The sequence below is a fragment of the Marmota flaviventris genome, chromosome 7 (genome assembly GCF_047511675.1).
Source record: "Marmota flaviventris isolate mMarFla1 chromosome 7, mMarFla1.hap1, whole genome shotgun sequence".
In the NCBI taxonomy this organism is placed as follows: Eukaryota; Metazoa; Chordata; class Mammalia; order Rodentia; family Sciuridae; genus Marmota; species Marmota flaviventris.
In genome coordinates, this window is record NC_092504.1 from 143,314,031 (window position 1) to 143,339,793 (window position 25,763).

The 25,763-nt window shown below is 52.9% G+C and overlaps 1 protein-coding gene across 21 annotated transcripts in view; it reads left to right on the forward strand.

Moving 5' to 3' along the window:
• Positions 1-24,372, forward strand: part of LOC114084442 (annexin A5-like) — a 45,051-nt gene extending 20,679 nt beyond the window's left edge. Inside the window, exons 8-16 of one of the 21 annotated variants that reach the window (XR_011708079.1) lie at positions 927-1,075; positions 1,727-1,830; positions 8,365-9,944; positions 10,695-11,296; positions 11,858-13,291; positions 14,166-14,281; positions 15,400-15,592; positions 15,680-15,907; positions 23,872-24,372. Coding sequence is in view for 2 of the 21 variants with exons in the window: in XM_071614746.1 (XP_071470847.1) it covers positions 5,011-5,180 (170 nt within the window). In the remaining 19 variants the exon portion in view is untranslated. Of the gene's footprint in view, positions 1-926; positions 1,076-1,726; positions 1,831-5,010; positions 5,461-8,364; positions 9,945-10,694; positions 11,297-11,857; positions 13,292-14,149; positions 14,282-15,399; positions 15,593-15,661; positions 18,942-23,871 lie in introns of those variants that run through there. The other 20 variants (XR_011708089.1, XR_011708080.1, XR_011708085.1 and 17 more) reach the window with 20 other exon arrangements.
• The last annotated feature ends 1,391 nt before the right edge of the window (positions 24,373-25,763 follow it).

A 25,763-nucleotide genomic window follows, 5' to 3' on the forward strand; every position in this document is an offset into this window, starting at 1 on the left:
GGGTGCAGGGGGTGGAGGAGGGTGGGGCAGGTAGGAGGGGTGGCCCAGAGCAGGGGCTGGAATGCAGCCCCTGCAGGAGAGCCAGAGGGAGCAGCTGGCTCAGGAGCAGGCAGAGCGTGGGGAGCACTGCCCTGTGGACAGCCCTGGCTCCCTGAGCAGGAGATGCTGGGCGGAGAGGCTGGGAGAGGGTCCTGGGGAGCCCCTGGTCCTGGGAAGCCTGCTAGGCCTCAGCAGAGGGCTCCGTGGTTTTCAGCACCTGGACTCCTTCCCGCAGGTGCCCTGATGCAGCCTGAGATTTGTGGCAGACGTGTTCCCCTTCCCTGGGCATTCAAGTTGCTTTCTACTGGGGCCCTTGTAAGCAGGGGTGCAAGGAACCCGTGGTCCAGCCTGTCTGTGGGCATCTCCGATTATCTTGTTTTACCTCCCCAGAGGCACAACTAGTGGGTGAAAGCCACATACACTTTTCATGGCCTTAATATCCATGACAAAAGGGTGCTCCAGAGAAGTGGTGCTGTGTACCTTCCTCCATCAGGGTGTGGAGAAGTGCTGGTCTCACTGCAGCTCCACCTCCTGGACTTTAGTACGTGGTCCGAGTCCTCACCAGGTGGACACGCACGAGGTGCTTTTGAATTCCCACACCAGAGGCAATGTCCCAGGGGCTTGACTGGTGGGGAACAGAAGAGTTCCTCTCCTTTTCCTGGGTTTCCATGTGGCCCACAGACCTGTTTCCCCACAACGTCACCTTGGTGATGGCACAGGCATGGAGTGCATGGACCTCTACTGTGTGGACCCGTGCGCACAGCTCTGTTCTGGAGGTTATGTCGTAGTAGATTTTTAAGGAGCTGTAAAATGTGCATAGCCCTCCATCCCGACCCTTCCTGCATCCTTTGTGAATCTTGTTCTGAATCTTGTACTTGTCCTTCCAGGTCCGACCTGTCTTGTCCTCCTGCCTGAGCGCCTCGGTGGTGTTCAGTGTTTGGGATGAATTTCCACTAGCCATTTGCTTGCAAATTGAATGAAAGACACCTTCTGGCCTGTGAATTTCAGCTCAAGACAGAGTGATGAAGTACCCACTGTGAGTTTTCCGATGGGCGAATCCCATGCAGCACTGCCTCTGGTGGCGAGGGCTAGGGGTGGAGCTGTGCGCACCCTCTGGTCTCCGGCAGCATGGTCATCTTCTCCCTGGGCGCTGGGTGGATCAGCCTTCCCTCACTGTGACTGTGACCCCAGATATGTAGGGAGTAGAGGTCTCTTTGGGCTTGTGGTTCCAGAGGTTTCAGTCCTCGGTGGTTGGCCCCAGGGCGGGGACCTTTGGTGGTCCAGTTTTTGTGGCAGGCAGGAGCACATTGGAGTGAGCTGCTCACCTCATGGTATCTGGGGAACAAGGAGAGAGTCGGAAGGGACAGGGTATGCCTGCCCTGGGGAGCCTGCCTTCCTCCATCTCTCCTGCTAGCGTCAGGCCCTGTCTCCCAAGTGTTCCCCTCCCAGTGGCACAAGACTGAGGACACCTTAACCACATGGGCCTTTGGGAACATTTCAGATCTGAAGGACAGCATGCACCAGCACGTGACTCGTACCTGGGCAGGTGGCCGTCCAAGGCCAAGAACCCTCCCACCCCAGGATGTCCCAGCTGAACTTTCCCCATAGGGGGACTCCCTCTGTTTCCAGGTCCTTGTGGCAAGGAATAGGTCCCTGCTCATGTGCCTTTCCCTTTCAAACCCTCCAGGAGCAGCGTGTGAAACTGCTCCGTCGTGCTTGGACCAGGATGTGGGGATGGCAGAGCAGGGAACCTTCTGCCTTGGACTGGAGGGGAAATGACCGCCCACCCAGGTGCCTTCTATGATGGGGCTGGGCTCCCACGTGCCCCAACTGACCAGCCATGTGGTGTGCTTTCCCACTGCCTCTCTGTGCCCTGGAAGGGTGACCTTTACCAGTGCTGTTGTTTAGTCCCTGGGTCCCCGTACCTTCTCATTGGGTTTGGCTAGTCAGGGGCTCTGGCCGATTTCCGCGGGCAGCAGCAGGGTGGGCGAAGAGCTGCCTCATTGGCCCTGAGGCCTGGCCATGCTCCTGCTGTGTAGGAACTGGACTTCTTCCTTGCATTTTCCCTCCCTCCTGCTGGCTGGCTGGCAGTGCCGCCAGGTTGACATGCCAGCGCCAGAGGATTGTCTTGAGGGCTTAGTGGCATCAATGCTCCAAAAATGTGGAAAACTGTTTATGACGCTTTGCCCCATGCCGTATGCGAGGGCTCAGTCCTAGCTGGCGTTCCTGTCCCACAGGTGAACTCTCCCTGCTGCTCTCCTGCATTCCGTCCTGGGTCTCATCCTCACCTGCCATTGCAGGTTCGCTTGATTTAGGACCTGTGTTTTGTAAACTGGGCCTCTGCAAGCATTGTTTTGTGTCAAAGCCTGTCAGTCTGCTTCTCTCACTGTCCTTCTCCATGACATCTGGTGTGTGTGTGTGTGTGTGTGTGTGTGTAATTTTATCTGGGCATTTTTCCTTCCAGGAAAATCCAGGCTAGCACTTTTAATCCAAACCAGTGCATGCAGAGACGGCCAAGTGCCTGCAGGAGGCGCTGTCCCCCAGGTCCCGATCCTCCCACCCACATGGACAGCCAGGCTCCTCACATCCCCTTCTTGCCACGCCACAGCCTCCTCCTGCCAGGAGGGACAGAAACATAGCCTGATCCCCGGTCCTTTGGCCTCCTGTGCAGAACATCAGGATGCAGAGAGATGTAGGGAGAGTTCCACCTGGAGTCTGTCTGCTCTGTGAACCTCGGAAGTGGGCAGTAGGATGAATCTGACTGGTGTCGCCTGACTTTGACTTAACCAATGTAATGGAGCCCAAAATACAAAAATACACGGGCACCGAGGCAGCGAGCATCTGAGCCCTTAGGGAGGAGAGAGACGGACAGTGGAACCTATATATGGCAGCATGAGCTGCCTGGTGTTTTGGGGCCTGCAGGGTTCAGCCCATTAGGCTTCTGAGGAATCTGTCCTCTGGCCAGGGTGCTCCTTGGGAGTCTGCACAGCTCCCTGCCCAGCATGTGGGCTGTGAGGACAGTGGCTGGGCCTGAAGAGTTTTCGTGTTCACTCATGGATTTCCTCCAGATAGAGCCCCGGAGTCACGACTGAGGCTTCTTCCATGTGCATCAGCTTAGCCCATCTCTGTAGAGATTTCACGATGTGATAAGCAGTGAGCTCAGACCTCTGCACTTCTGACCACTTTGTCACTCTGTATTAAGTTCGTAGGCTCACACTCGAGGTTCTTAGGTGAAACACCTCTCCTGGGTGAGGGAATTTGCCCTTCAAGTTCCCTCTCACCTCTCAGATTTGTCCTCAAACACCAGAGTTCTCTTCACAGGTGGCTTTGGGCAGGCCTGGGCTCTGGCTGGCGTGTCTGGCGTGGTCTTGGAGGTGGGCAGGCAAGCAGTGCTTCCCCGTGTCAGGCCTGGCCCGGCCTGGTGCTCTGCAGGCCTGGTAGGGGCCCGCTGAGCCTGCGGCACCTCCTCACACCACCCTTGCTTTCCACAGCCCACTCCCCTCAAGCCGCGGGCCCCGCGTCTGCCTTGGACCAGAGTAGGCTGCAGGCCTGGGGCAGATACAGTGCCAACCTGATCTGAAGGCTCTGAGCTCCATGGCCACCAGGTGGGAGTGCTGGACTGCAGAGAGCCTCTGCAGCAGACCCTGGGGTGACTGAAGGGGCGCTTGTGACCTCAGGAGTGAGAAGCTCCTCAGAGCCAAGCGCAGTGTCCCTGAGGATGTGCCTCAGTGGTTTCCTGATGCCAGAGGGTGCCATAGCTCCCCAGGTGGCCTCTCTGGGATGCTAGTGAGCACGGCCCTTTGTCTTTGTCCCTTGCTCTTGGGACCCCTGGGTTCCACCCACAGGGGGCCAGAGCACTAGGGGAGGGCAGGGCAGCATGGCCAGCACTCTGCACAGGCTGCCAGCAGGCCTTCCGGGGAGGAGCACTCATGTGAAGCTCGACAGGCAGAGAGGTCTGGGCCGACAGCAGTCCAGGCAGGGGAAGCAGGAAGGACAAAGGCCGTGGTGGGGGTCTTCCCAACACGCTCAGCGAGTAGTGAAATGTTTGGTAGCAGGTGAGGTCAGAGTGACCATATCATGCAGGGTCATGGAGGTCAAGGTGAAATGTTCACCTTTCCTCTGAATGAGGAGAGGAGTGATGTGGCATGACCCAGGCTTTGCCAGAATATCTGTGGCCCCGCGTTGAGGGCAGCCTGCAGGGCAGGGTGGAAGCAGACACCAGTGGTGGGGTCCCTGCGCAGTTAGGCCCGAGGTAACTAGGGCACACCACCACAATGGCAGTGGCTGGGCAGAAGCCCAGGGCTCCCAGGGCTCCGTGCACAGTGTGGTGACGTCGGAGGGGCTGCTTCAGACCAGAGCACGGGCGCACCTGGGCCCATCTACAGAAGCCCCCAGGGCCAGTGCGAGGGGAGGGAGGGCCAGCGCTGGCTCCACCGTCGTGGCCTGAGCCACTGGGAACCTGGAGTGGCTGCAGGGTGAGCTGGCGCTGGGGGCTGCAGGAAGGTACCACGTGGAGAGGGCTCCAGAGCCGGGCCAGCGGGTTGCTGAGCAGGCGGAGAGGAGGCCTGGGGCGCCCCTCTGAGGAACCCAGGGGCCACGACCCACCCTGCTGCCTCCTGGGGCCACGTGAGGGAACCGGTTTCTAAGGAGAGCTGCAGGGCTAGGGTGTGGCTAGGGTGCGGGGCACTGTTAGGTGTCCCTGGGTCCCTGGGCTCTGTGCCCAGCACTGGGGCCCAATGTGGACTCCTGGAGGCTCTGGGCCTGAGGTGTGGGGCTGGAGGGGGGCCCCCTGCACTGGCGGAGTCTGAGCCATGTGGCCAGCCCCTGAGGGCAGGCATCCTCTCTGTGGCCCCCTTGGACTCGGGCAACAGGCGCATGCCACTTCCAGGGCACGTCTGCAGTTCCGGGGACGGACCCCCGTGTGGAGACTTTGAAGCCTCTTTCAGTGCAGCTCTTTCTGATTTCTTCAAGCACCCACCTTGTCCACGGTCCTGCACCCGGGCCTGGAAAGCCACAACAAGCAGGACCTGTTTCCTGAAGCCCCCCTCGCGCTGCGCTCCCTGCGGGAACCTGGGAGCCTCACAGAAGAGGCAGCGACCCCAAACGACCTTCTGAGAACACTTTCCTGTTTTCTTAAATAATTCTTGAGAGGGAGGCAGAAGCAGGAATTTTAAAACATAGGTATTTTCAGAAGAGAAAAGGATTGAAATATTAGGCGTTTCAAGTAGTAACATGCAAATCACTTTAAAAATGTCACAGAAAGCTATCCTTTTCATGCTAAATATGAAGTATTTGGGGAGACACAGCCAGGCTCCTTCCACAAACTTCCTTCTGAGTCACAGCACCCAGAAGAAACGTCACGTGACTTCTTTCTCTTCAGCCAAATGAGAAAAGAGTTTAAATAAATGAGTATTAAGAGCAGTTTAGTTATTGAAATGTTCCTTTTCCTTTTCCCATAGGAAAAAATAACTGCAACAGGATTAATGCTCTTTGAAAACTAAATGCTAGTCCCAAGAAGGCTGCTTGGGCTGCTGTACCAGGAACACATGTCTTCTTAAGGTCAAGGGAAACCATTTTTTGTTGTTGTTTTTTACTTTTGACTGCTTTTTATTTAAGAGTCAGCAACATGCTTAAAATATCTCCTACTTCTAGAGCATTTCGGTTAGATGGGTATTTATAAAGGTCCATTATGATCACTGTCTTCAAACTCATCACACCTCGTGGGGAACAGCCCACTCTGATCCGGATTCCCAGTGTCCCTTCTCCAGCCCGGGGCACAGGGAAACCTGAGCTGAGGCCGCAAACCCTTCTCCTTTCCCTAAGAAAGAAAATTTAAAGTCAGACAGCAAAAGCCAAGCAGGGGAACTTTATTATGAGTGATATGGCAAGGAAGTGAGGGGACAGTAAGGCAGAGTGAGGCTCAAGCAGGGATGGCGGGGAGAGAGAGAGAAGGAGGGAGGAAGGGGGGATGGAGGGGGAGGGAAGGAGGGAGAGAGAGGGAGGGATGGAGAGAGAAAGGGAGGGAGAGGAGGGATGGGGAGATGGAGAGAGAGAGGGAGAGAGAAAAGAAGAGAGGGAGGGAGAAATAAGGGGAGAGGGAGGAGGAGGGAGAGAGAAAGGGAGAAAGGGAGGGGATGGAGGGGGAGAGAGGGAGGGAGGGAGAGAGAAAGGGAGAGAGGGGGAGAGAGAGGGAGGGAGAAAGAAAGGGAGAGGGAGGGGAGGGAGAGAGAGGGAGGGAGGGAGAGGGAGGGAGGGAGAGGAAGAGACAGAGAGGGAGGGAGGGAGGGAGGGAGGGAGAGGGAGGGAGGGAGCACTGACTCCCAGCAGCACCACGGGGGAGACAAGGTGGTCCCCAGATCTATTACCCTGTTACTGGTTGCTGTTTACCAGGAGAACTGGGCTCCTCCTTCAGCAGCCTTCACCAGTCAGGGGTTCGACTCCTCCTTGCCTCGTGGTGGGGTTTTGGTCCTCTCCGGAACTGTCCTGGTGGCCATCCTATCTAAGGGGGCTTCATCCACAAGTCGGTCCCATGATGGGCACTGGGGTCAACAGCTGGCCAGAAGTCATCTTAGAGCACTGGTGCTACTCAAGGAATCTCCCTTCCCAGGGAGTGGAGACACCCAAGTCTGTCGTTCCTAGCTTCACACCGGCCTTAGTGGACGGTCCCTCTCAAGAGCTGGTCCCATTCATCCTTTTCTTTTGACAGATTTTCCATCAGCTCCTTTGTTTATTTCCTACAAATTAACTGCCACCCATTCCTTTCTCATCTACTTCGGAAGCAGTTTACAGAAGACCCGACAGTGGTTTAAAGAACACATGTGACCCTGCCTGCATGGGCTGCTCATTGTCAACTGTTACCTCACTCTGGGGCCTGGCTGCCTACCCCCACTCCACTTGCAAAGCAATGACACTCCTTGCAACTGCCCCTGGATGACCCTGAGAAGACAGGTGGTGCTATACCACTCGAGTGTCCCCACTGTCTCCAGGGAGGTCCCCCTGGTGCCCTTTCTCCCTGGCTGTCTTGCTCTGAGCAGCTCTGCCTGGCCTGGGCTCCTTCCCTCCTTGTGAAACTGGCTCTTGAGCCACTGTTCGAAGCTCTCCCAAGCCTGAGCTGATGGGTGCGGACACGCTCAGTGAGTGAGAGCCACCAACGTAACTCCAGCAGGCTAGTGGGACACCTGGGCACACCGGAGCCCATGGTCCCCAAACTCAAGATCAGCATTGGGAAAAACCAAGTGGAGTGAGATGAAATCAGACGGAAAACCCTGGGCACCACCTGGAAGAAGTGTGAATGGATCTGGGGAAGCTTTTCCTGGGGCCAGGGAAGCACATCTCTCACCAGAGTCTGGGCCAGAAGCTCTGAATCCTCTCCCCCAAGAGCTGAAACTCCTTTTCAGAGTGGGTCCTGGGAAGGTCACCGCTCTGTCCCTGTTGCTCTTCCTACCCCTGGGTCCTTGCACCCATGACCAAGGCTCTCAGACAGAGCTGCTCCGTGGCTGGAGCCCAGCTGTCCCCCGGCTCTGGGTGGCTTCTGCACCAAGGTTGAGCCCGGGCCTTGAGCCAAATGTCTTTGCTTAATGGAGGGTACTGGTGCCTGGAGTCCCTGAGGGCTCCCACCTGCCTCTGGGAGAACTGAGGGCCGTGGGCAGCTGCCTGAGGGGCATTGCTGCCCTGTGTGGGGGCTGTATCAGCATTTCTCTCATGCAGGCTGAGCTGGTAGCAGGAGAAAATGTGCACCCCACAGTGACAGCCCAGCAGGGCTCGAGGGCTGACAGACACAGAGCCCTCACCACTGTGGGCAGCAATGGCCACCACCACTGCTGCAGTTGTCTCTGTGGAGTACCAACAGCCATTCCCCTGACCCCACCCAGATTAACAACCACAGTGTGCTCAGGCACATGGCATGCTCCTGGGATCAGAGCCACCCATCCAGAAGTCCCAAGGTAGATCAAGGACAGAGCCAAGACAGCGGTGACTCCCAGCAGGCTGTGTGTGTGTGTGTGTGTGTGTGTGTGTGTAAGAGAGAGAGAGACCTTAGTGAAGCGTGCAGTCAAGGTCTGTTGAGGGTCTGAAAGCCTCATCCTACAAGTGTGGCACCAGCTGTCACTCCAGATCCCTCACCCTGTGCCCCACAGGACCCTGCTCAGAGCACCCTCCCTTCTGGCAAACTCCTACGCATTCCCAGGCACCCAGAGTGAGTGTCCCATCCATTGTAACGAATGCCGTATGTTCAGGTGGCAGGGTGTGTGTGTGTGTGTGTGTGTGTGTGTGTGTGTGTGTGTGTATCTCCAATAACTTTTAAAATTTTTTATTTGTTCCTTTTAGATATACATGAGAGTACAGTGCATATTGGCATCTCATACACATAGAACATGACTCCTCTACTTAGGATCCCATTCCTGAGGTTTCCCCGGAGTGGAGTTTCACTGGTCGCGTGTTCATAATGAACAGGGGACAGTGCTGTGGATTCGTCCCATGTCTGTCTGTATTTTCTGTTACTCTTCTCACATCTGACTGTCATCGTCTTGGGCTATGTCCTTGGCAAGGTCAGGAGCTGTGTCTTGCTCACTTTTCCCTTCTGGCCCTCAGTACCATCCTTGCTGCAAAGCGTTTCTGCCACGAATGGCTAAAGGCGTGTCACCAGTGTGCAAGGCACCCCTGGACGGCCATCCTGCTGAATGGTCCTGATGAAGTGAGTGACCAGAGAGAAGCCTCTCACTGCTCAGGAGTTCAGCTTCCTCGCCACACATGGAGGAAACGAGCCACCGTGAGCTAGAGGATGTGAAGTCCCTCATTTGACCCCTGGAGCTGGCCACAGAAGAGTTTTGCAGAGGATTCCCAGGGGGAAACTTGTGCATGAGTCATCACTGGTTGATGACTGTGTAAAGTTCAGCTGTGACTTGCCTGAAAGTCTTTTTTTTTTTTTTTTTAATATTTATTTATTTTTTTAGTTATCGGCAGACACAACATCTTTGTTGGTATGTGGTGCTGAGGATCGAACCCGGGCCGCACGCATGCCAGATGAGCGCGCTACCACTTGAGCCACATCTCCAGCCCCCTGAAAGTCTTTTTTAAATAAATCATATCCTTCAACTCCCAGAGCTGTGTCCAGGTGGCTTTCTGAGGACAGGAGGGACACTGAGAACCACTTGACTTGGCGAGTGCTGCTGGGGTTGCCTCCCTAGTGGTGCTGGCTCACACCCTCCTACATGCCACGGGGAGTGTGGGTCCTGTGGCTCTCCAGTCCCCGTGGGAAGCACCGAGGGCAGAGGATTCAGCTCTTTCTGCAAAACCTTTGGCAAGTCCTCACCCTGCCTCAGCCTCATTTCTCTCATCTCTTAAAGAGTGAGGAGAGCAATGATGACCTCCCTGTCTCCAGGGTTTGGAATGAGATGGGTCATACAAATGACCTATACGTGCTCCCAGGTCGGGACTCGCTGTCCATGGGTGCCAGCGCCCCCTTGGGACATCAAACCCCGTCTCTCTGCGTGGTGCAGGTCGGCTTGCTTCCGCGCGGCCAGCGGCTCTCATGTGGAAGGCCTCCAGGAGTATTAGTGGGGTGTTGCAACAGTGGCCAACTGTGAACATGTGGGGTTGTCCGTGTGCCTACGTGTCCCCCGTGCCCTAACTCAGCAACCCCCTGGAGACTCTCTTACTCGCTCCGCCTGGGCTGGGGGTAAAGGGCCGATGAAGTGCAGGCACTGCCGGAGGGCGGCCCCTGGGATCCAGAAGCTCAGGTGTCTGCCACCCGAGTGCCCCTGAGCCCCGGCCTGAGTCCCCAGGCCCTGTTGTTCCGCTCACTGGTGAACACATAGCGGGTAGCTATTTTGCACTTGGCGTGGACACTCTGGAAACCAAGAGGACACACTTCTGGCCCCTCCGGTGTTCACAGTGTAGACAGACAGGTAAGCAAACGGCTTCCAGGGCTGTGAGGGAACAGTGGGGTCCGTGTTCGCCAGGCTAGAGCCCCGACGAGCTGGGTTCTCAGGTGACTCCTCTGAGAGAAGAGCTGCTCCAGGAACCAGCAGGCGAGGCCTGCCCCAGAAGCAAGCTCGCGGGTCAGATGCGGGAGCTGCTGCCGACCTGGTGTGGGCCGCTTAGAGGTCATTCAGGTGGTCCTTCGCCTTCCTGCCCAGTATCTGCTTTGTCTGATTCAGGAAAGAATACAATACTGTGAGACTCAGAAACCAGGCGGTGCCCATGTGTGTTCGCGTTGTCAATAAGTGAGAAATCCTAAAGCAGATATCACCTGATGTCATGGTGTGCATGTGAGGTGTCCCCCAGAAACTCCTGTGTGAGACAATTCGAGAGGGTTCAGAGGAAATGACTTAACCAATCAGTGAACTAACCCCTGATGGGATGAACTGAGTGGTAACAGGAGGCAGGTGGAGAGTGGCTGGAGGAGGTGGCATTGGGGTGTGGCTGGAGGAGGTGGGCATTGGGGAGTGGCTTTGGGTATATATTTGTATCCGGCAAGTAGAGTCTCTCTCTGGTCTCTGATTTCCATGTGAGCTGCTCCCTCTGCCACACTCCACTGCCATGATGTCCTGCCTTACTTCAAGCCCCAAGGAATGGAGCGGCTGTCTATGGATTGAGACCTCTAAAACCATGAGCCCCCAAATAAACTTTTCCTCCTCTACCGTTGTTCTTGTCAGGTCTTTTAGTGACAGCAGCGGAAAAGCTGCCTAAGACACCTAACCAATAGGAGCAAGGAGCACTGCGCCTTGACCCTTGTGTTCTGTGATGAGCACGCTCTCAGCGTTGGACTCAGGGTAGAGAGCAAGGTCTGTTCTGAGCAGGAAGAAGTTGGAAGGACACACTCTCACCTATGTCCTCTCTCCGTGACGTGACGCCACTTGCTCTGCCGCATGACTGAGTGGCTGTCAGAGACGTGCAGGGCCCCTCCCCGCAGGCTACCCACCAAGCACATCCTGTGCCCTCTTCTCTTTCTGCTCATGGGCTGGAAAAGAACTGTGGTCTTGGAGAAGTTTCGGGAACGCCCATCTGTAATGCATGTGGCTTTCAACCAACGCCCCACTTAGCGATGGAAAATCCGCGTCCACTCAGTGCTGTGTGGTTCCAGCTGGGGAGAAGGGAGCCCCTGGAATCTGCTGTTGCATTGTGCCATTCAGGCCTCCCCCAGCGGCAGTGCATTTAGGGGCACACAGATCTCCAGGAGCTGGTTAAAGAGCGTAGGCAGGGTTTTTAGCATTTACAAAAGCGTTGCCGAAGCCTGAGAGAGCGCCTTACAAGACTGGTACAGCTTCTTCCCTGAGACACGTGCTGTGTTCTGAGACGAGAGATTCCCCAGGGACGTGTGGGGTGTGTGATGGTGGGGACCTGAGGGCTGTGCTGGGCTGGTCACGTAGAGCCCACGCTTCTGGAAGGGTCTGTTGGTGCTCAGAGGCCTTAGAATGGGATGTCCAGACCAGGGCTGTGCCTGACCCACACAATTGGTATTAAGAGTAATTTGGGGGCTGGGTTATCAGAAACTCTTGGGGAGGGTGGGAGCAGCCAGAGGGGGAGGAGGCGGGCAAGGGAGAAGGAAGAGAAGGTGAGTGGGACTCCACCTCCCTGCTTTGGAGAGTCCATACTGACCCTCAGAGCCCTCTCTGGATGCCTCTGATTGATGCCACAGCCCTGGAAGGGCGGGCCATGCTGGTCATGTGGGTGGTGCTGCTCCGGCTTGCTGGAGCTCCCCAGATGCGCCTGCTGTGCCTGCCTGCCACTGCCCTGGGAGCAGGTCTCTCCCAGCTCCTCCCTGTCCTAGGCTGAGGTGCTGCTGTTCCTCCTTGCTCACCTGCTCCTCTCGCCTTAGGGCCCACTCACAGCCCAGGGGGCGCCTCTGCAGGCCAGCTCCAGCCATCCAGTTCACACGCGGAACCTCGAGGCTCTGCTCACGCACTCCACAGAGGGGAAACTGGACCCAAATGCAAGTCTGAACACACTCCAGGGAAACATTTCACAGGCAGCAAATCCAAGAGTGACCGAGAGAATCGCGCCGGCTGGCGTCCATTGCCTCCTTCAGTACACGCTGCGCAGGTTAGCTTTGCGGAATCCGAAGGTCCCCAAGGCAGACAGCCGTCTAAGTGTCTTTGTTTCTTGTGGAGAGGAAGGTTGGTTGTTCCTGGTTTGTTGATGAAATGCTCACCATGACACGTGATCTGCTCTGGTCCTTAGTTTTGATGGGTGGTATTTTACCTCCAAAGGTGTCCTTCGTTAGATGAGACAGACTTATTTCCAAAGTTGAAGCTCCTTAGAGAACCAAGTAGCAGGTGGGGTTATATTCGGCACACTTACCATCTACTGGGAAGCGAGGAGGGAGAGATTTCCAAATGATAGTATTGGTGTGAGGGTGAGGTGTGGATGTGAGGTGTCCCCCAAAAGCTCACGTGTGAGGCAGGAAGGTTCAGAGGAGACATGACCGGGTTGTGAGAGTCTAACCCAATCAGTGAATTGATTCCCTGGGATGAACTGAGTGGTGACTGAAGGGGGTTGTGGCTGGAGGGGGTGGGAGCTGGGGCGTGGCTCTGGGTGTACATTTGTGTCTGGCAAGTGAGTCTCTGTTTCCTGATCACCATGATGTGGGCTGCTTCCCTCGTCCCATTCTCCCGCCATGATGCTCAGCCTCACCTCGAGCCTGAGGAATGGAGCCAGCCTTCTACGGACTAAGACTATGAGCCCCCACATAAACTCTTCTTCCTCTGTAATTGTGTCGATCGGGTCATTTAGTCAAAGCAGCCAAACAGCTGACTCAGTCTGGAACCCACAAGACCTCATTTTTAAAAAACAAACTTTAAAGAATAGTTTTTCATTTAAGGAAATCTGCATTGATGTCCGGAGTTCCACATACCCTGCACCCCAAGTGGCCCGTCGTCGAGGCCGTGCGGTGGTGTGGCACCTGTGACAAGTCAGCAGGCTCACACTGCCCGTTATTGACCCAGAGCCTTTCATTGGTCAGAGCTCCTTGGGTTTCATCTAATGTCCTTCTGCTGCTCAGGAGTCCATCCAGGACGCACATCAAGCTCGGTTGTCCTGTCCACGTGGTTTCCTCTCAGCTGGATAGCTTTTAGACCTTCCTTGTTTTTGATGAGCAGAGCAATTCTGAGGATGATCAGTCAGGTGTTTGGAGAAGACCTCCCGTTGGGACCTGATTTCTTCCTCCTGATTGGACTGTGCTCGTGGGTTTCACGGAGGAGGCCCACAGAGGTCCAGCAGTTCTCGTGGGATGGCGTCAGAGCCTGCAGTCCAGGTGAGTTCCTGTTCATGTGGGCCTTGCTCACCTGCCCGAGGAAGTGTTGCCGGGCTTCCTTCCCTCGAGTGCCTGGGTCCCTGCCCTCTGTGCTCCTCAGACGAAGTTGTCATGTGCAGCCCCACCTGTGTGGTGGGGATCATGTGCCAGCAGTATGATCTCTGGATCTCTTTGTGTTCATTTTGTGAATACATAGAGTCTATGTCTAGTTTGAGGGTGTGGGGTTTTTTTTTTTTTCTGTTTTTTGGTACTAGGGATTGAACCAGGAGCCCGTAACCCCTGAGCCACATCGCCAGCCCTTTTTCATATTTTATTTAGAGATAGGGTCTCACTGAGTTGCTGAGGCTGACTTTGAACTTACAATCTGCCTGCCTCAGCTTCCAGAGGGCTGGCATTTCCACGTCTGGTTTTTCCTGTTATAAATTCCAACTGCCCCGGCCCCATTTGTTCACAAGACCCGTTCTTCTCCATCCAGCTCCTTTTTGCTCTGTCAAACCAGCTGACTCTATTTGTGCTGTCATATGCGTTTGACTTTGAAGGCGTACTTTGAAGTGATTCCTAAGAAAATTACTTGACTTTCATCTTATTTCCCCTGGTGTATGATTTAATTTTAGCGAAATATTTTTCTCTACATGAGAATTCAAAACAAAAAAGCTTCCATCTCCATTTCTTCTTCCAAAGTTTAGATGTCTTGAACCTCAGAAGCCTCCACTTGAGCAGTAAGGTCTGTCCCTCAGAAAACTGAGGTGTGGGAGGATGGCAGGGGTCCATAGCTGGGGAGTGGCAGGGAGGCGTGGGACTCCAGCCAGGCCCCGGCCTGTGTAGGCAGAGCTTCTGACTTTTCAGATCTCTCCTCAGTCACTCTCATTCACAGGTACACAGACTTCTCAGGTGACAATAAAAGTGGTGTCATCCACAAGCTGACCAGGAAAGGAACCCAGGGGAAGTCACTCCTAGGAGTCAGGCTGTTTGGAGCCTGCTGCTAATGAGGTACACTCCTGGCTTCTTACCTCCCTGGAGACAAGTAGCTTATTTTTGATCTGTAGCCAAAGTGCAGCTATAAAACCTTTTATAAGCTTGGAGACTTTGTTTCAGGTCACAAAATGAGCCGGGTGAGGCGTTAGGTGTTCAATCCATTGCTGTTACTGGGAGAAGAGCTCCCTGGGTATCTGAGGACACTGAGCCCAGATGATCACTTGCATACCAGAAAAGGAAGAGCACACCTAAGCCCACATTGGCATTATGTCAGGTGGCATTATGTTTGTTCAAAGGTAAAGGGAGAGATGAAGTGTCAGGTCTCGCCAGCACCTGCACTGAGGAGATGAGCTGGGTTCAGAAGAGCTGGCTGCAACATTAAGATAAGAAAACAACGAAGAAATCACGCAACACACGGACTTGAGTTTCTCAGGTTGAGAGTAGGACGGCTCTGTGACCTTAAGGGTCAGCTTCCAGGCTGGACAGTGCTGGAAAGAGAGCGTGCACCTGGAATCTCTTTATTTTATAGGGGGGACACACAAAGGAGCTTCGATGGAATGTTCTTCACCAAATAAGGCAGGGGATAGGGTTCCAAAGGGGGGTTGTCCAATCCCATTGGGTCACGCCCAAGTCCAGGGCTAGAGCAAACTTCTTTGCTGAGTGAAGGTGGAGGCCACTTGCCTGGCACAGCGCGAGGTGTGTGATGCCAGACCAACATCCCCTTACTCAAGGCTGAGGGAGGATGCTCAGCCTGTGGGCAGGGCGGCCTCCCACTTCAACGGGTCACTCAGTGAATGGAGGGAGGGGTCACCGGTGTTCTGTATATCCTGATGCATGACAGTTGTCACACGGACGAGTGACTCTTCCCCCCTTTAGGCCTGTGCTAAATGGCCTGGTCACGTCTCCCATGCATCACCCAGAGCAACAAACATGACCTTGCACAGGAGGGCCGGGCAGAGGGCTTTTCTGTGTTCAGATCCCTTCTCACGCTCATCTCGCCAGTTCTTTAAAATCATATTTGATTCCTTGAAAAATGTCCTTGTTGAAGTCACAATGATTAATTATGAAAGCCATCACTCTACTGTGTGCCTAATACTGTCCTAAGCATTGTAATACTCACTATTCTCTTGCAGTTCTCACAATGACCCTCTGGAGGAGGTGACAGTATTATCTTAATTTTGTAATCACTAAACGAAAAAGCAGAAGACCCATACAGCCCCGTGCCTCATGTTAAAACCTGTTCTGATTTGCACTACAGCATCCCAGTCAAAGCTCTGACGGCAGCTGGCTGTCCCGAGATTGAGTCGACTCCTAAATCACAGTAAGGTAAGGATTGTAGCCAGTGTTTGCTTTATCTGTATAGAAGAAGCTCGGAGAAAGCAAACCCAATGGTAGGTTTTCTTGGTGTTACAGACTGTTGGGAACAGGAGCAGGGGTAAGCACAGGGTGGCTCCTGCCTGGAGTCCTCTGTGGGTGTACCTTCAACATCTACCTGGTGCGAAGACAGAGCTGGTCTGCGGGTGTCAACTGTGTATCAGACAGAGGGGATTCTGTCCAGGGGATGTTGCTGGGAGAGCAGAAACCCAATGTGTAGCAGCTGAGAACCCACAGATGGGATTCCCCCCGTGATGGCCTGTCCAGGCAAGTTTACAAAGTAACCAGGTGGTGATCATACTGAGCACTGTTTTTGGTCAGTTCCACAGGCATTTATTTATTTACTTATCTATCTATCTATCTATTTATTTATTTTTCAGTTGTAGATGGACACAATACCTTTATTTATTTATTTTTATGTGGTGCCAGGGATCAAACTCAGTGCCTCACGTATGCTTGGTAAATGCTCTACCACCAAGCCACAACCGCAGTCCCTTTATTTTCTTTTTTTAAGTCTCCTAAAATTACACATATTTCTTCTGAGTCTTTCATAATCTCAAATGTTGGGCAGCACAGATTGAAAAATAAATTCTATGCATTTAAGCTGCATTGACGATTCATATCTTGTGGTCTAGGCCAGGAAAAAACAGAAAACATTTTAGTGACCAAAATAGCTCTGTCAGGCTTTACATGTCCCTTTAACCCAGACTTTACCTACATGAAAACATTTTAGTAAAAATGTGGATGTGTAACCGATGTGATTCTGCAATTTGTATTTGGGGTAAAAATGGGAGTTCATAACCCACTTGAATCAAATGTATGAAAGTTGATATGTCAATAAAAATAAATAAATAAATAAATAAATAAATAAAAAGAGAGAATGGCTGAACTCTCTGGAACACAGTGCAGAAAAAAGAACTCTGATTGGTTAATTTTGATAATTCTCTTTTATTTTTATTTTTATTGATGCATTACAATTACACGTAACAGTGAGCTTTGTTGTTATATAATCAATCCTACATGCACACAACATAGCAGTATTATTTGCTTAATTTCATTTCTCAGTACAAATAACAGAACATTTATGATTCTTTGATATAAAATAGAAGGTGATTATTTTTTTAAAAAGGCCTTTTGTATTCACATAGTCTTATCTATTACTGTATGGCAAGATACTTAAAGGAGTTGTTGAATGTGAAATTTGATCTCCAAAAAGTGTAAAAAGAAAGAAAAAGTCTGTGTTTTCTGTGTTAGAAAGCAAGAATATATATTTAACAAAACACCATAAAACGGTTAAAAAAAGTAAGCAACAATCTGGGAGAACATACTTGTAACTTGTATAGCTAAGAATTACTGTTCTGAATATATGTTTAGAATTTCTACAAAACACCAAGAAAGCATAAAACCCCTCCCTCCCATTATTGTATGTAAAATAAAAATATTAGTGTTAAACTTGGAAAAAAAAAAAAGAAAACATTTTAGTGACCAAAATAGCTCTGTCGGGCTTTACATGTCCCTTTAACCCAGACTACCTACATGTGTCTCTCGCAGGTGGATAGGCCGTGTACATAGATGCAGCCCTGTGATCAAAAACGAGGGCTCTGGGGTCAGCCTTGCTCAGTTCATGACAGCTCTACCACTCACCTGGCCACAGACACTTATCTGACCTCAGGAACCTCCCTTGCCCGTTTGTGAAGAGTGGACATTAATAGTACTTGTTTTGGTGGGCACAGCAGTGGATGCCTGTAATCCCAGCAGCTCAGGAGGCTGGGACAGGAGGATCGCAAGTTCAAAGCCAGCCTCAGCAACTTGGCAAGGCCCTAAGCAACTTAGCGAGACCCTGTCTCAGTGATTAAGTGCCCCTGGGTTCAATCCCTGGTACCAAAAACCCAAAAAACAAACAACAACAAAAAAAAAAACCACACTACTTGTTCCCCAGGAGTGTTGTGAGCCATCTAGTCGCTGAGATCCCTGCGGGCAGGCAGCGAGCCTTCCTGATGTGGAGTGCTCTTGTGCTGACTTGTGACTCAGGCTGTGCCCCACCGGGATCTGCACGTGCAGCGGGGACTGCGCCTTTCCATGTGTTCATCCTACTTCAACTGCTTTTCAGTGACCCCAAAGCCCGGTCAGCGTCTGCTCCCCTGGGCGGCAGCTGACTCTGTCTCCTGGAATTCTGCCCGTTCAACGCCAGACCTGGCTTGCGGAATCCTGGAGACTTTTCAGGGATCCCTGCCCCCGATCTGCTCCTCCTTGCTCTGTTAGAAAGCTGGTGCCCTCAATCCAAGTCCAGGCCGGCTCCAGGCTGCATCACGGGCTTTTTCAAAAGAGATTTTCCTCCTCAGAGCAGTTTAGGTTCCCAGGAGAATGAGGCAGAAGGTGCAGAGCTCTCCCGGCACCCGCTCCGCCGCCCCCACAGCTGTCACGGTGGACGACACTGAGGGTCCTCAGTGACCACCAGAGAGCATGCCAGACAGCCTCACCGCCCGACAGCCCTCCAGGTGTGCCAGCCGTGCAGCCCCTTCCTCCAGACCCCTGGCAACTGTTGGTCTGCGGTGGCCATGGCTCTGCCTTTTCCTGAACGTTCCTACATGTGCTGCGCGTGTGAGGCCCTTGGCATCTCTGTGCACCTGCTCCTGGAGAGCCGTCCTCCCAGGTGCCACCAGGACCTGGGTGTTCTGTGGCCCTGGCTCCCTGGAGAGCCTTTGAGATGTGGATCTCGCTCTGCTCAGCGGCTTTCCCCTGGGTTGGTAAAGAGCCTGCTCCGTGAGCACCCGGATTTGGTGACGTTTTGGAGGGAGGACTTGGTTTCCCCCCGGCCTTCTCATGGTGATCCCAGCCTCACAAGATCACAGGCCTCCAGTTTCCCGGGCCTCCAGAGGCCCGCAGCCCCGCTGCCTTTCCCCCTCTTTGTGGGGCCCTGCCTGTCCATGGCCTGGGCTCCTGGCCTCTCCCCCAGCACTCAGAGTTAGCAGAAGCCCCTTGTAAAATGCCATCTTTTCTCAGTCTCCTCTCCACGTCCTGGCTCAGGGGCGCTTCCTCCGCAGCCCCGAGGCGCCCCCAGAGGCAGCCCCTCCAGCTTCTCCGCCTGCCTCGGGGCAGCACAGCCCTCCTCTGGCTGAGCCCATGTCCTGGTTTGCTCTCCTACAGAGGCTTCCTTCTGTTGAGATTAACAAATAATGTAAACAGTTGAGCTGATACATCCTACCTACTTACTAACCATATGTTTGATTTTACTGTAAATCTGCAGTTTAGCAATTCTATGTAAACATATTTCTTTGTCAAGTAAATACTTGTTTTATCAGTTTTTATGACTTAAATTGAGCATCTGGTGATCAGAATCAATATATAGTATAGTGTATCTGAAATGGAATTAACCAAGAAATTTTGGGGAAGTATAATTTTTAATAGTTAATTTGGGAGGGGTACTGGGGATAGAACTCAGGGGTACTCAACCACTGAGCCATAACCCCAGCCCTATTTTGTATTTTATTTAGAGACAGGATCTCACTGAGTTGCTTAGCACCTCGCCGTTGCTGAGGCTGGCTTTTGACTTGCTATCCTCCTGTCTCAGCCTCCTGAGCCACTGGTATTATAGGTGTGCACCTCCGCACCTGGCTAATCTTAATTCTAATCTTGAGCTCCCATTTTACTTGGGTGACAGGAATTTAATCACAGGTGATAGGTAGATTTCCCTGGGATTATGGTAAATAAATAGTGTAAATAGTGCTGTAAATAGTGCACCAGGGCTGGGGAGGGACCTAGTGCCCTGTGCCACCTGCCCAGCATTCATACTCTGACATGGACACGTCCTGTCTCCCCAGGAAGAGGTCCATTCTGGAGCTTGTGGACGTACGTTCTTATCTGTAAGGTCCCTTTAGATCTCCTCTTTCTCTGCTTATCCTTCATTCTTGAGTGTGCAGGACACTTCCTGCTGCTCCTGAGCCACTCTCAGGGAGGAGCTGGGCCCAGCTGACTGCACACCAGCTGACCATTTCTTCTGTGGGGCTCTGCTGCCTCCTGGGAGCTAACCTGGACTTGCGTTTGGGTCGGTCTCTTGGGTTTAGAGGAATGATATAAGTAGGCTTACCAGTGTTGTCACAATGTTTTGCCCTGATATTTTGTTTTTGCTATGAGCCCTTTCAATTTCAGGGTCTCACTAAGTTGCGCAGGCTACCCTTGAACTGTGACCCTCCGGCTTCAGCCTCCTGAGTTAGGGATAATACGTTTGTGCCACCACACCTGGATTTAAGTGTCTTTTTAGGGACAACATGGAATTCTAAGATGAAATGCTCTTAAGTAGAGGAGGTGTGAGCGACAGAACCTCGGGAGCCAGGAAGCAGGATGGGTGCTGCAGTGGACTTGGAAAGGGGAGACGGGGAGGTGGTGTGACAGAGTGTCAGGCAGATCTAGAAACCCAGCATGGCGCCAGGGCAGCCTCGAGAGGGGACTAGGGGCCAGATGGAGGGGAAGGTGGAGGCCAGTTTTCACTCAAGTGGGAGAAGGCTGGAGGCCTCTCTGGGGGCCGAATCTGAACTCAAACAGCAAATGGTAGAAGAGCTGGGCGCTGGGATGTGCGCGCTGGATGAAGTCGCCACCCGTGAGCTTGCTCGTGATGGTGGACCTCACCTGAGCCAAAGGCGAAGGGCCAGGGTGCTGGGCACAGGGCAGGGGTGGACCTGAGGACCAGGGAGGAGCCTGCAGCTGGTGTACCTGGCAGATGCTCACGTTTCTCCCCACACGAGCCTCTGCCAGGCTGAGCCCCGTGTTTGCCTTCTCTGTTCTCCCCACACAGACTGGAGTGCAGTTCCCTTGTCCCCGGGGTTTCCTCTCAGCCTCACTCCCGGCCTTCCCTGCCCTCAGCCGCCTTTGTAAGGCTGCAGCCCACACCTGCCACACTGCCCAGGTCGGCCTCCCCCCACTCTCCTTTCTAGCCCCACACCCCTCTGGCCTTGGGGGGTTCCTGAAACTGCATCACCCAGGGGACCCTCTGACTCCACTGGGCCACCTCTGTGGCTTCTCCATGTCCTGGGCCTCAGCTCGCCGGGCTTTTCTATAGCATGAAGGGTCCCCTCCCTGCAGTCTGTTCTGCTCAGAGAGAAGTCTCAGAAGCCAGGCCAGAGGAATGTGGATTTCCTCCCAAGTCCTGCTGGCCAGAGAGGCAGGCTCTGAAAAACATTTGGAAACACTGGCTTGGCTTTGCTGTATAGTACGAAAGCTCTATTTGGTGTTCTGAACCCCTTGCTTGGACCTTCTAAGAGAGTGGGTATCCTTCCAATAGGGATGCACGATTTGACTTTGGTATTACACATTATCTTATTATATTGGCTCTTTCAGATTAAGGTAAAATTGACAAAAAGTGAAATCAACATGAATATGTTAATTGATTAATTTTGAAAAAAATTTGTATGTTCATGTGATCATCACCCAGACTAAGTTTTAGAACTTTTCCCATCACCTCCAAAGATTTCTCTCCCTCACCCTCAACACCCAGGGGGTTACAATTGTGCTAGGTCTCACAGGGACGTAAGTGGATCACCTTAAACAGACTGAACACCACCCTGCTCCCCAGGACTGGCTCTGGAGCCTGCCGGGAGGTGGAGAAACCGCCCCACAGAGAGCCCCCAGATGGACACCTCCCAGCATGCTTTGCTGCTGATGCTCCTCCTCATCAGTTGGCATGACTTCCAGATTGATGTGACAGTCCTCTTTATTTTTGCCAAGGCTTCAACTCTGTTGAATCATCAATGGAGTGCAGTGAAGAAAATAGAAAGGACTCTAACACAATTATGAAAGACTTTAAAATAGTGTATTAGTGGCTCAAATAGCTGCTAAAGCCTGAGGAGTCCAGGCCAGGGACCCTCTGCCCATAGCTGCACCTGAATCACCTTTGGGGATGGGGTTCAGGACTCCAGGGCACTGCTCTGTCCTCATCGTGTCCAGCTGCTCTCTTTTTCTGCAGCTTCAAAGACCGGGAGACTTCATGCTCTCCAAGGACTTTGCAGGATTTGATGGGAATTGGAGGCTGTGCTCTGATCTCAGTCCTCTGCAAATGGTGCTCCTGGGCGGGTTCCAACAAGGGACTCTGGGAAACGACGTGGTTCCTGGCTGCTCCTCCAGGGTGGCAGGGATGCTGAGGCTGCAGGCTCCAGGAGCACATGAGTGCTGTGTGGTGTTCCTGTGGTGTGACCACTTCCCCAGGGGAGCCTCCCCACCCCAGGTGATGTCCCTGGACAGCGGGGCAGCAGGCCCAAGGCTCCGTGGTTTGTTCCCACTAATGTTGATGGCATACAGCTTCTCCATCAGAGAGCTGGGCAGTGGGCTTTACACACTGCCCTGCGGATACTGTATGAGCTACTACGCTCCTTTAAAATGTTTTTGCCTAAATTCAGTAGAGTGGGTTCTGCCATTTATGGTTAAGGATCCTGTTAGCCACCCTTTCAAAGAGAAAATAATCCTTTGTTTTCATCTAAGCTTGGGTGGCCCTCTTCACTAGCAGCCTGGAGAGTGCTGTCCACAGTTTTACTACTTAGGGCTCAGGGGGAAAGGTAATGGAGGGACAGCACAGTCCGAGCCCCGAGGGACAGACAAGCCCTATTCCTCAGGCGGGAACCTCTGACCTGAGCAGAGGGTCCATAAGAATGGCGTGTGCAGAGGCGAGTTTGATGTGAAGGAAGAGAGGCCAGGGGAAGAAGCTTGTGAGGTCAAAGGTCAGGAGATAAACAGGCTCAGCCCAATTCCCAGGAGAGGCCCATGGCAACTGGCAATGAAGTTCCTCCCTCTGCTTCAAATTCTTGCAAAAACGTGACCTGGGATCAGCCAACAGTTCTGCCCATTGTCCTGTCTCTCTGTTCCCATTTTCCAAGGAAAGTGACTTTTTTTAACGACCAGTCCAGTCTTTGCTCTTGGTGTCTGCCCTCTCTGCCCTTCTCGGCCACAAAGCCAGCCTCTCTGCTCGCTCATCAGGGCTCGCACTCTATCTTATGGAATGAAATGTGACTGATTCTAGACTGAAAACAAAGCCAATTGTGACCATTAAAGCAGTGCTCGCAGCAGCGTTGTCCTGTGACAGTTGCTGGGCAGAGACACAGTGAAGGGTTGAGAGATGCTGAGGACCCTGTGGAGACCCTCGACTTCACCTGGGTAGCAAGGTCAACCTGGTGCCACCTGATTGTTGCGGCCTCACACAGCAGCAGACACCCAGGGCAGGAGATGGAGGGGCAGGGGCCAGCTGAGGCTTTGAAGAGAGCTCCCTGTGGGGAACGCAGGGGGTCGCTGGCCAGGCAGAAGGCCCCAGGGAGGCCTGAAGCTCCAGCTGGTCCCCTCTTTCCCTGGGTGTCCACCTGTACCTTGTAATATCCTTTATACCGAAACGGTCCACCTAGGTTAACGCTTTCCTGGGTCCTTCGAACCACTAGAGCGAATTGCCAAGCCTGAGGAGGAGGTCTGGGGGGCCCCGACCAGCCGGCTGGCCAAGAGCTCAGGGGTGACTTGGGACTTCATGTGGGGTCTGAAGCCAAGGCAGCTGGGTAGGCAGTGATTCTGGGTAGTTAGTGCCAACGCAGATTTGTAGGACACCAGTTGGTGTCTAGAGAGTGGGAGAATCACCTGCCTAGTGTGAGGGGGAGATCCACACACGTGTCCTGTGTCCACCTCAGGTTCCCTTTCCCTTTAGGGTTGGGATTCTCCAGAGGGAGAGCCAGTAGGACACACTCACACACACACACTCACACACTCACACACACACTCACATACACACACACACACTCACACACTCACACACACACTCACACACACACACTCACACTTATTTCTGAGACACATGCACAGCTGCTGTGTCAGCTCAGAGTCAGCTGAGGGCTCTAATGGACTCAGTGTGCCTCTTTTTGTTTCTTACTTTGTCTTTGTGTCGATGACAGGCAGGGCCTGAGACACAATGCAATTTTTGAACGAATGAACAAAAACTCCAGAAAAAAGACACCAATGTCGACGGGACCATCAGAGTGTCCCCAGGAGCTGGGTGGGCTGGGCCGGGTGTGGGTGAGAAGCCCTTTGGCTGTGGGAGGTCACCAGAGCAGAGCACTGAGGGGTCCAGGGACTTCACTATGGTCTCTGAGAGAGATGGGAGGGGACTGAATCATCAGCCTGGAGATGAGGGTGGGGTTTGGTGGTGAGAGGTTTTGGAAGGAGAAAGAGGAATGAGAATTTGAAACTAGTCTTCCTGCTATTTTCAGATTTTGAACAAGTCAGCTCCTTCAATCCCAACCACCACCCCAACTAAGGAAAAATCCATCAGCAAGACCATCGAGCAAGACTATCCAGTTGGTGCGTCTTCTCACAATTCAGAACCCCGTCTGGCAAAATTCTTCCTTGATAGCTTTCCTTTGAACTTGTGCCTGTATCTCCTGATCCATCTGAGAATTTGTAGTTTGTGATAAGTAGCAACTGTTGCGGAAATACAGAAAACAAAAGCCCCATTTCAGGAAGCATTCCTGCTCCTGGCCTGGGTGCTGTGCTAGGTGCGGGGGTCAGCAGTGAGCTTGAGCCACAGGAAGCTTGGTCTTTGGTATGTATGCATAGGGCTTTTATTGCTGCTTTTATGTTTAGCTTTGAGACTCTCAATCCAAGACCTTCTATTTGAAAAAGTGCCATGAGGTGCCCTTGTCATTTACCGGTTGATTTACACTGGACACGTGTTTGGAATAAAACCCCACAGGACAGCTATGCTAACAGTCTCTAGAGTGTCTGCTTTAGTTCCTTGGTGAGCACATGGATCTTATGAGGGCAGGTGGCACCACCGCATAGGACAAGACTCTGCACCTGTTCCTGGGCCTGTGGTCTGAATGTGCCCCGCCCAAGGAGATGTGTTGAGATCCCAGCTGTCTGGGTGACAGCATTAAGAGGCCTTTGGGAGGACCTGAAGGCTCCCTTCATGATCAGAGTTAGTGCCTGGAGAAGACACCCCCCTTTGGCACTTGAAGTCAGAGTGAAGAGAACATTAGTAAGGAAGCAGGCCTTCACCGGATCCCCAACCTGCAGGCTTGACCTTGAACTGCCCAGCGTCCAGACCTGTGAGAAGGAGGCTTCTGTTGTTCATAAGCCACCCTCTTGGTGGCATTTTGTTATAGCAGTCTGGAGAGGCAGTCCCTTGGTCTGTGCAAGGATGCTATGACCACTTCACCTCCACAGGGCAGAGATGGGGAGCTGCTACACGCAGCTGTAGTGGAACTGCTGGATGGAGAGGTGATGATGGACAGAGACTGGGCAGAGGTGGTGAGGAACACAGCCTCGTCTCAGGTATGGCTGAGATAGCCAGGGAGGCAGCTGGGATTGCAGGTGATGCTCTTGGGGCTCTTGGTATCAGGAGGAGGGGGATGGGCCAGCATGTGGACAGGAGAGAGGGAGAGAGCAAGAGAGAGAGAGAGAGAGAGAGAGAGAGAGAGAGAGAGGCAGGCATGTTGCTAGGGGTCTGAGGAAGAGCATGATGCAGGGGGGATGGCCCTAGGAGGGGTCAGTTGGCACCACAGTTGTGCCTGTTGACTCTGAGGGCGGGCTGGTGACAGGAGAGTTCCTGCTGCAGGGCAGTGCTGGGTCCAGCCAAGGTGAATTCTGCTTTTAATGTGAAGTTGGGTTGGGTCATCAGAACAGGAGCTGGAAAAGTATCAAGAGCTCTGAAAGGAGAAGAGCCCTGGGGGAGGGAAACCAATCTGTCTGCACTTTCTTAGGCATTTCCAAAAACCAGCTCATTTAATCCCAAGCAGTTGGGATAAGGAATTGATTTAATAGGAAATTATTAAATAAAATCAATTTTAAAAGTAGACTGGTTGAAAATCAGTTTTTTTTTCTAAAAAATGATTTCAGGTCCTCTAGAAATAGAAAGAATCTGTTCTGTTCCAACTCATACCAAGTCCAGAACATTCTGCTCCTTGAGTCAGTAATCAAGGGAAGTCAGAATATTAGACCTGCCAGGTGGAGGACTGTGACCCACAGTGGCTGAGTGACAGTAGGAGAATGAACACTGGGAAAAGAAGACTCTAGGCCTGATTGAAGGGGTGGCCAAGAGCAGAAAGTGAGAAGCATGAGTTTTTAGAAAGTGTCACTGGACAGGTGCTGAGGCCACTCAGAG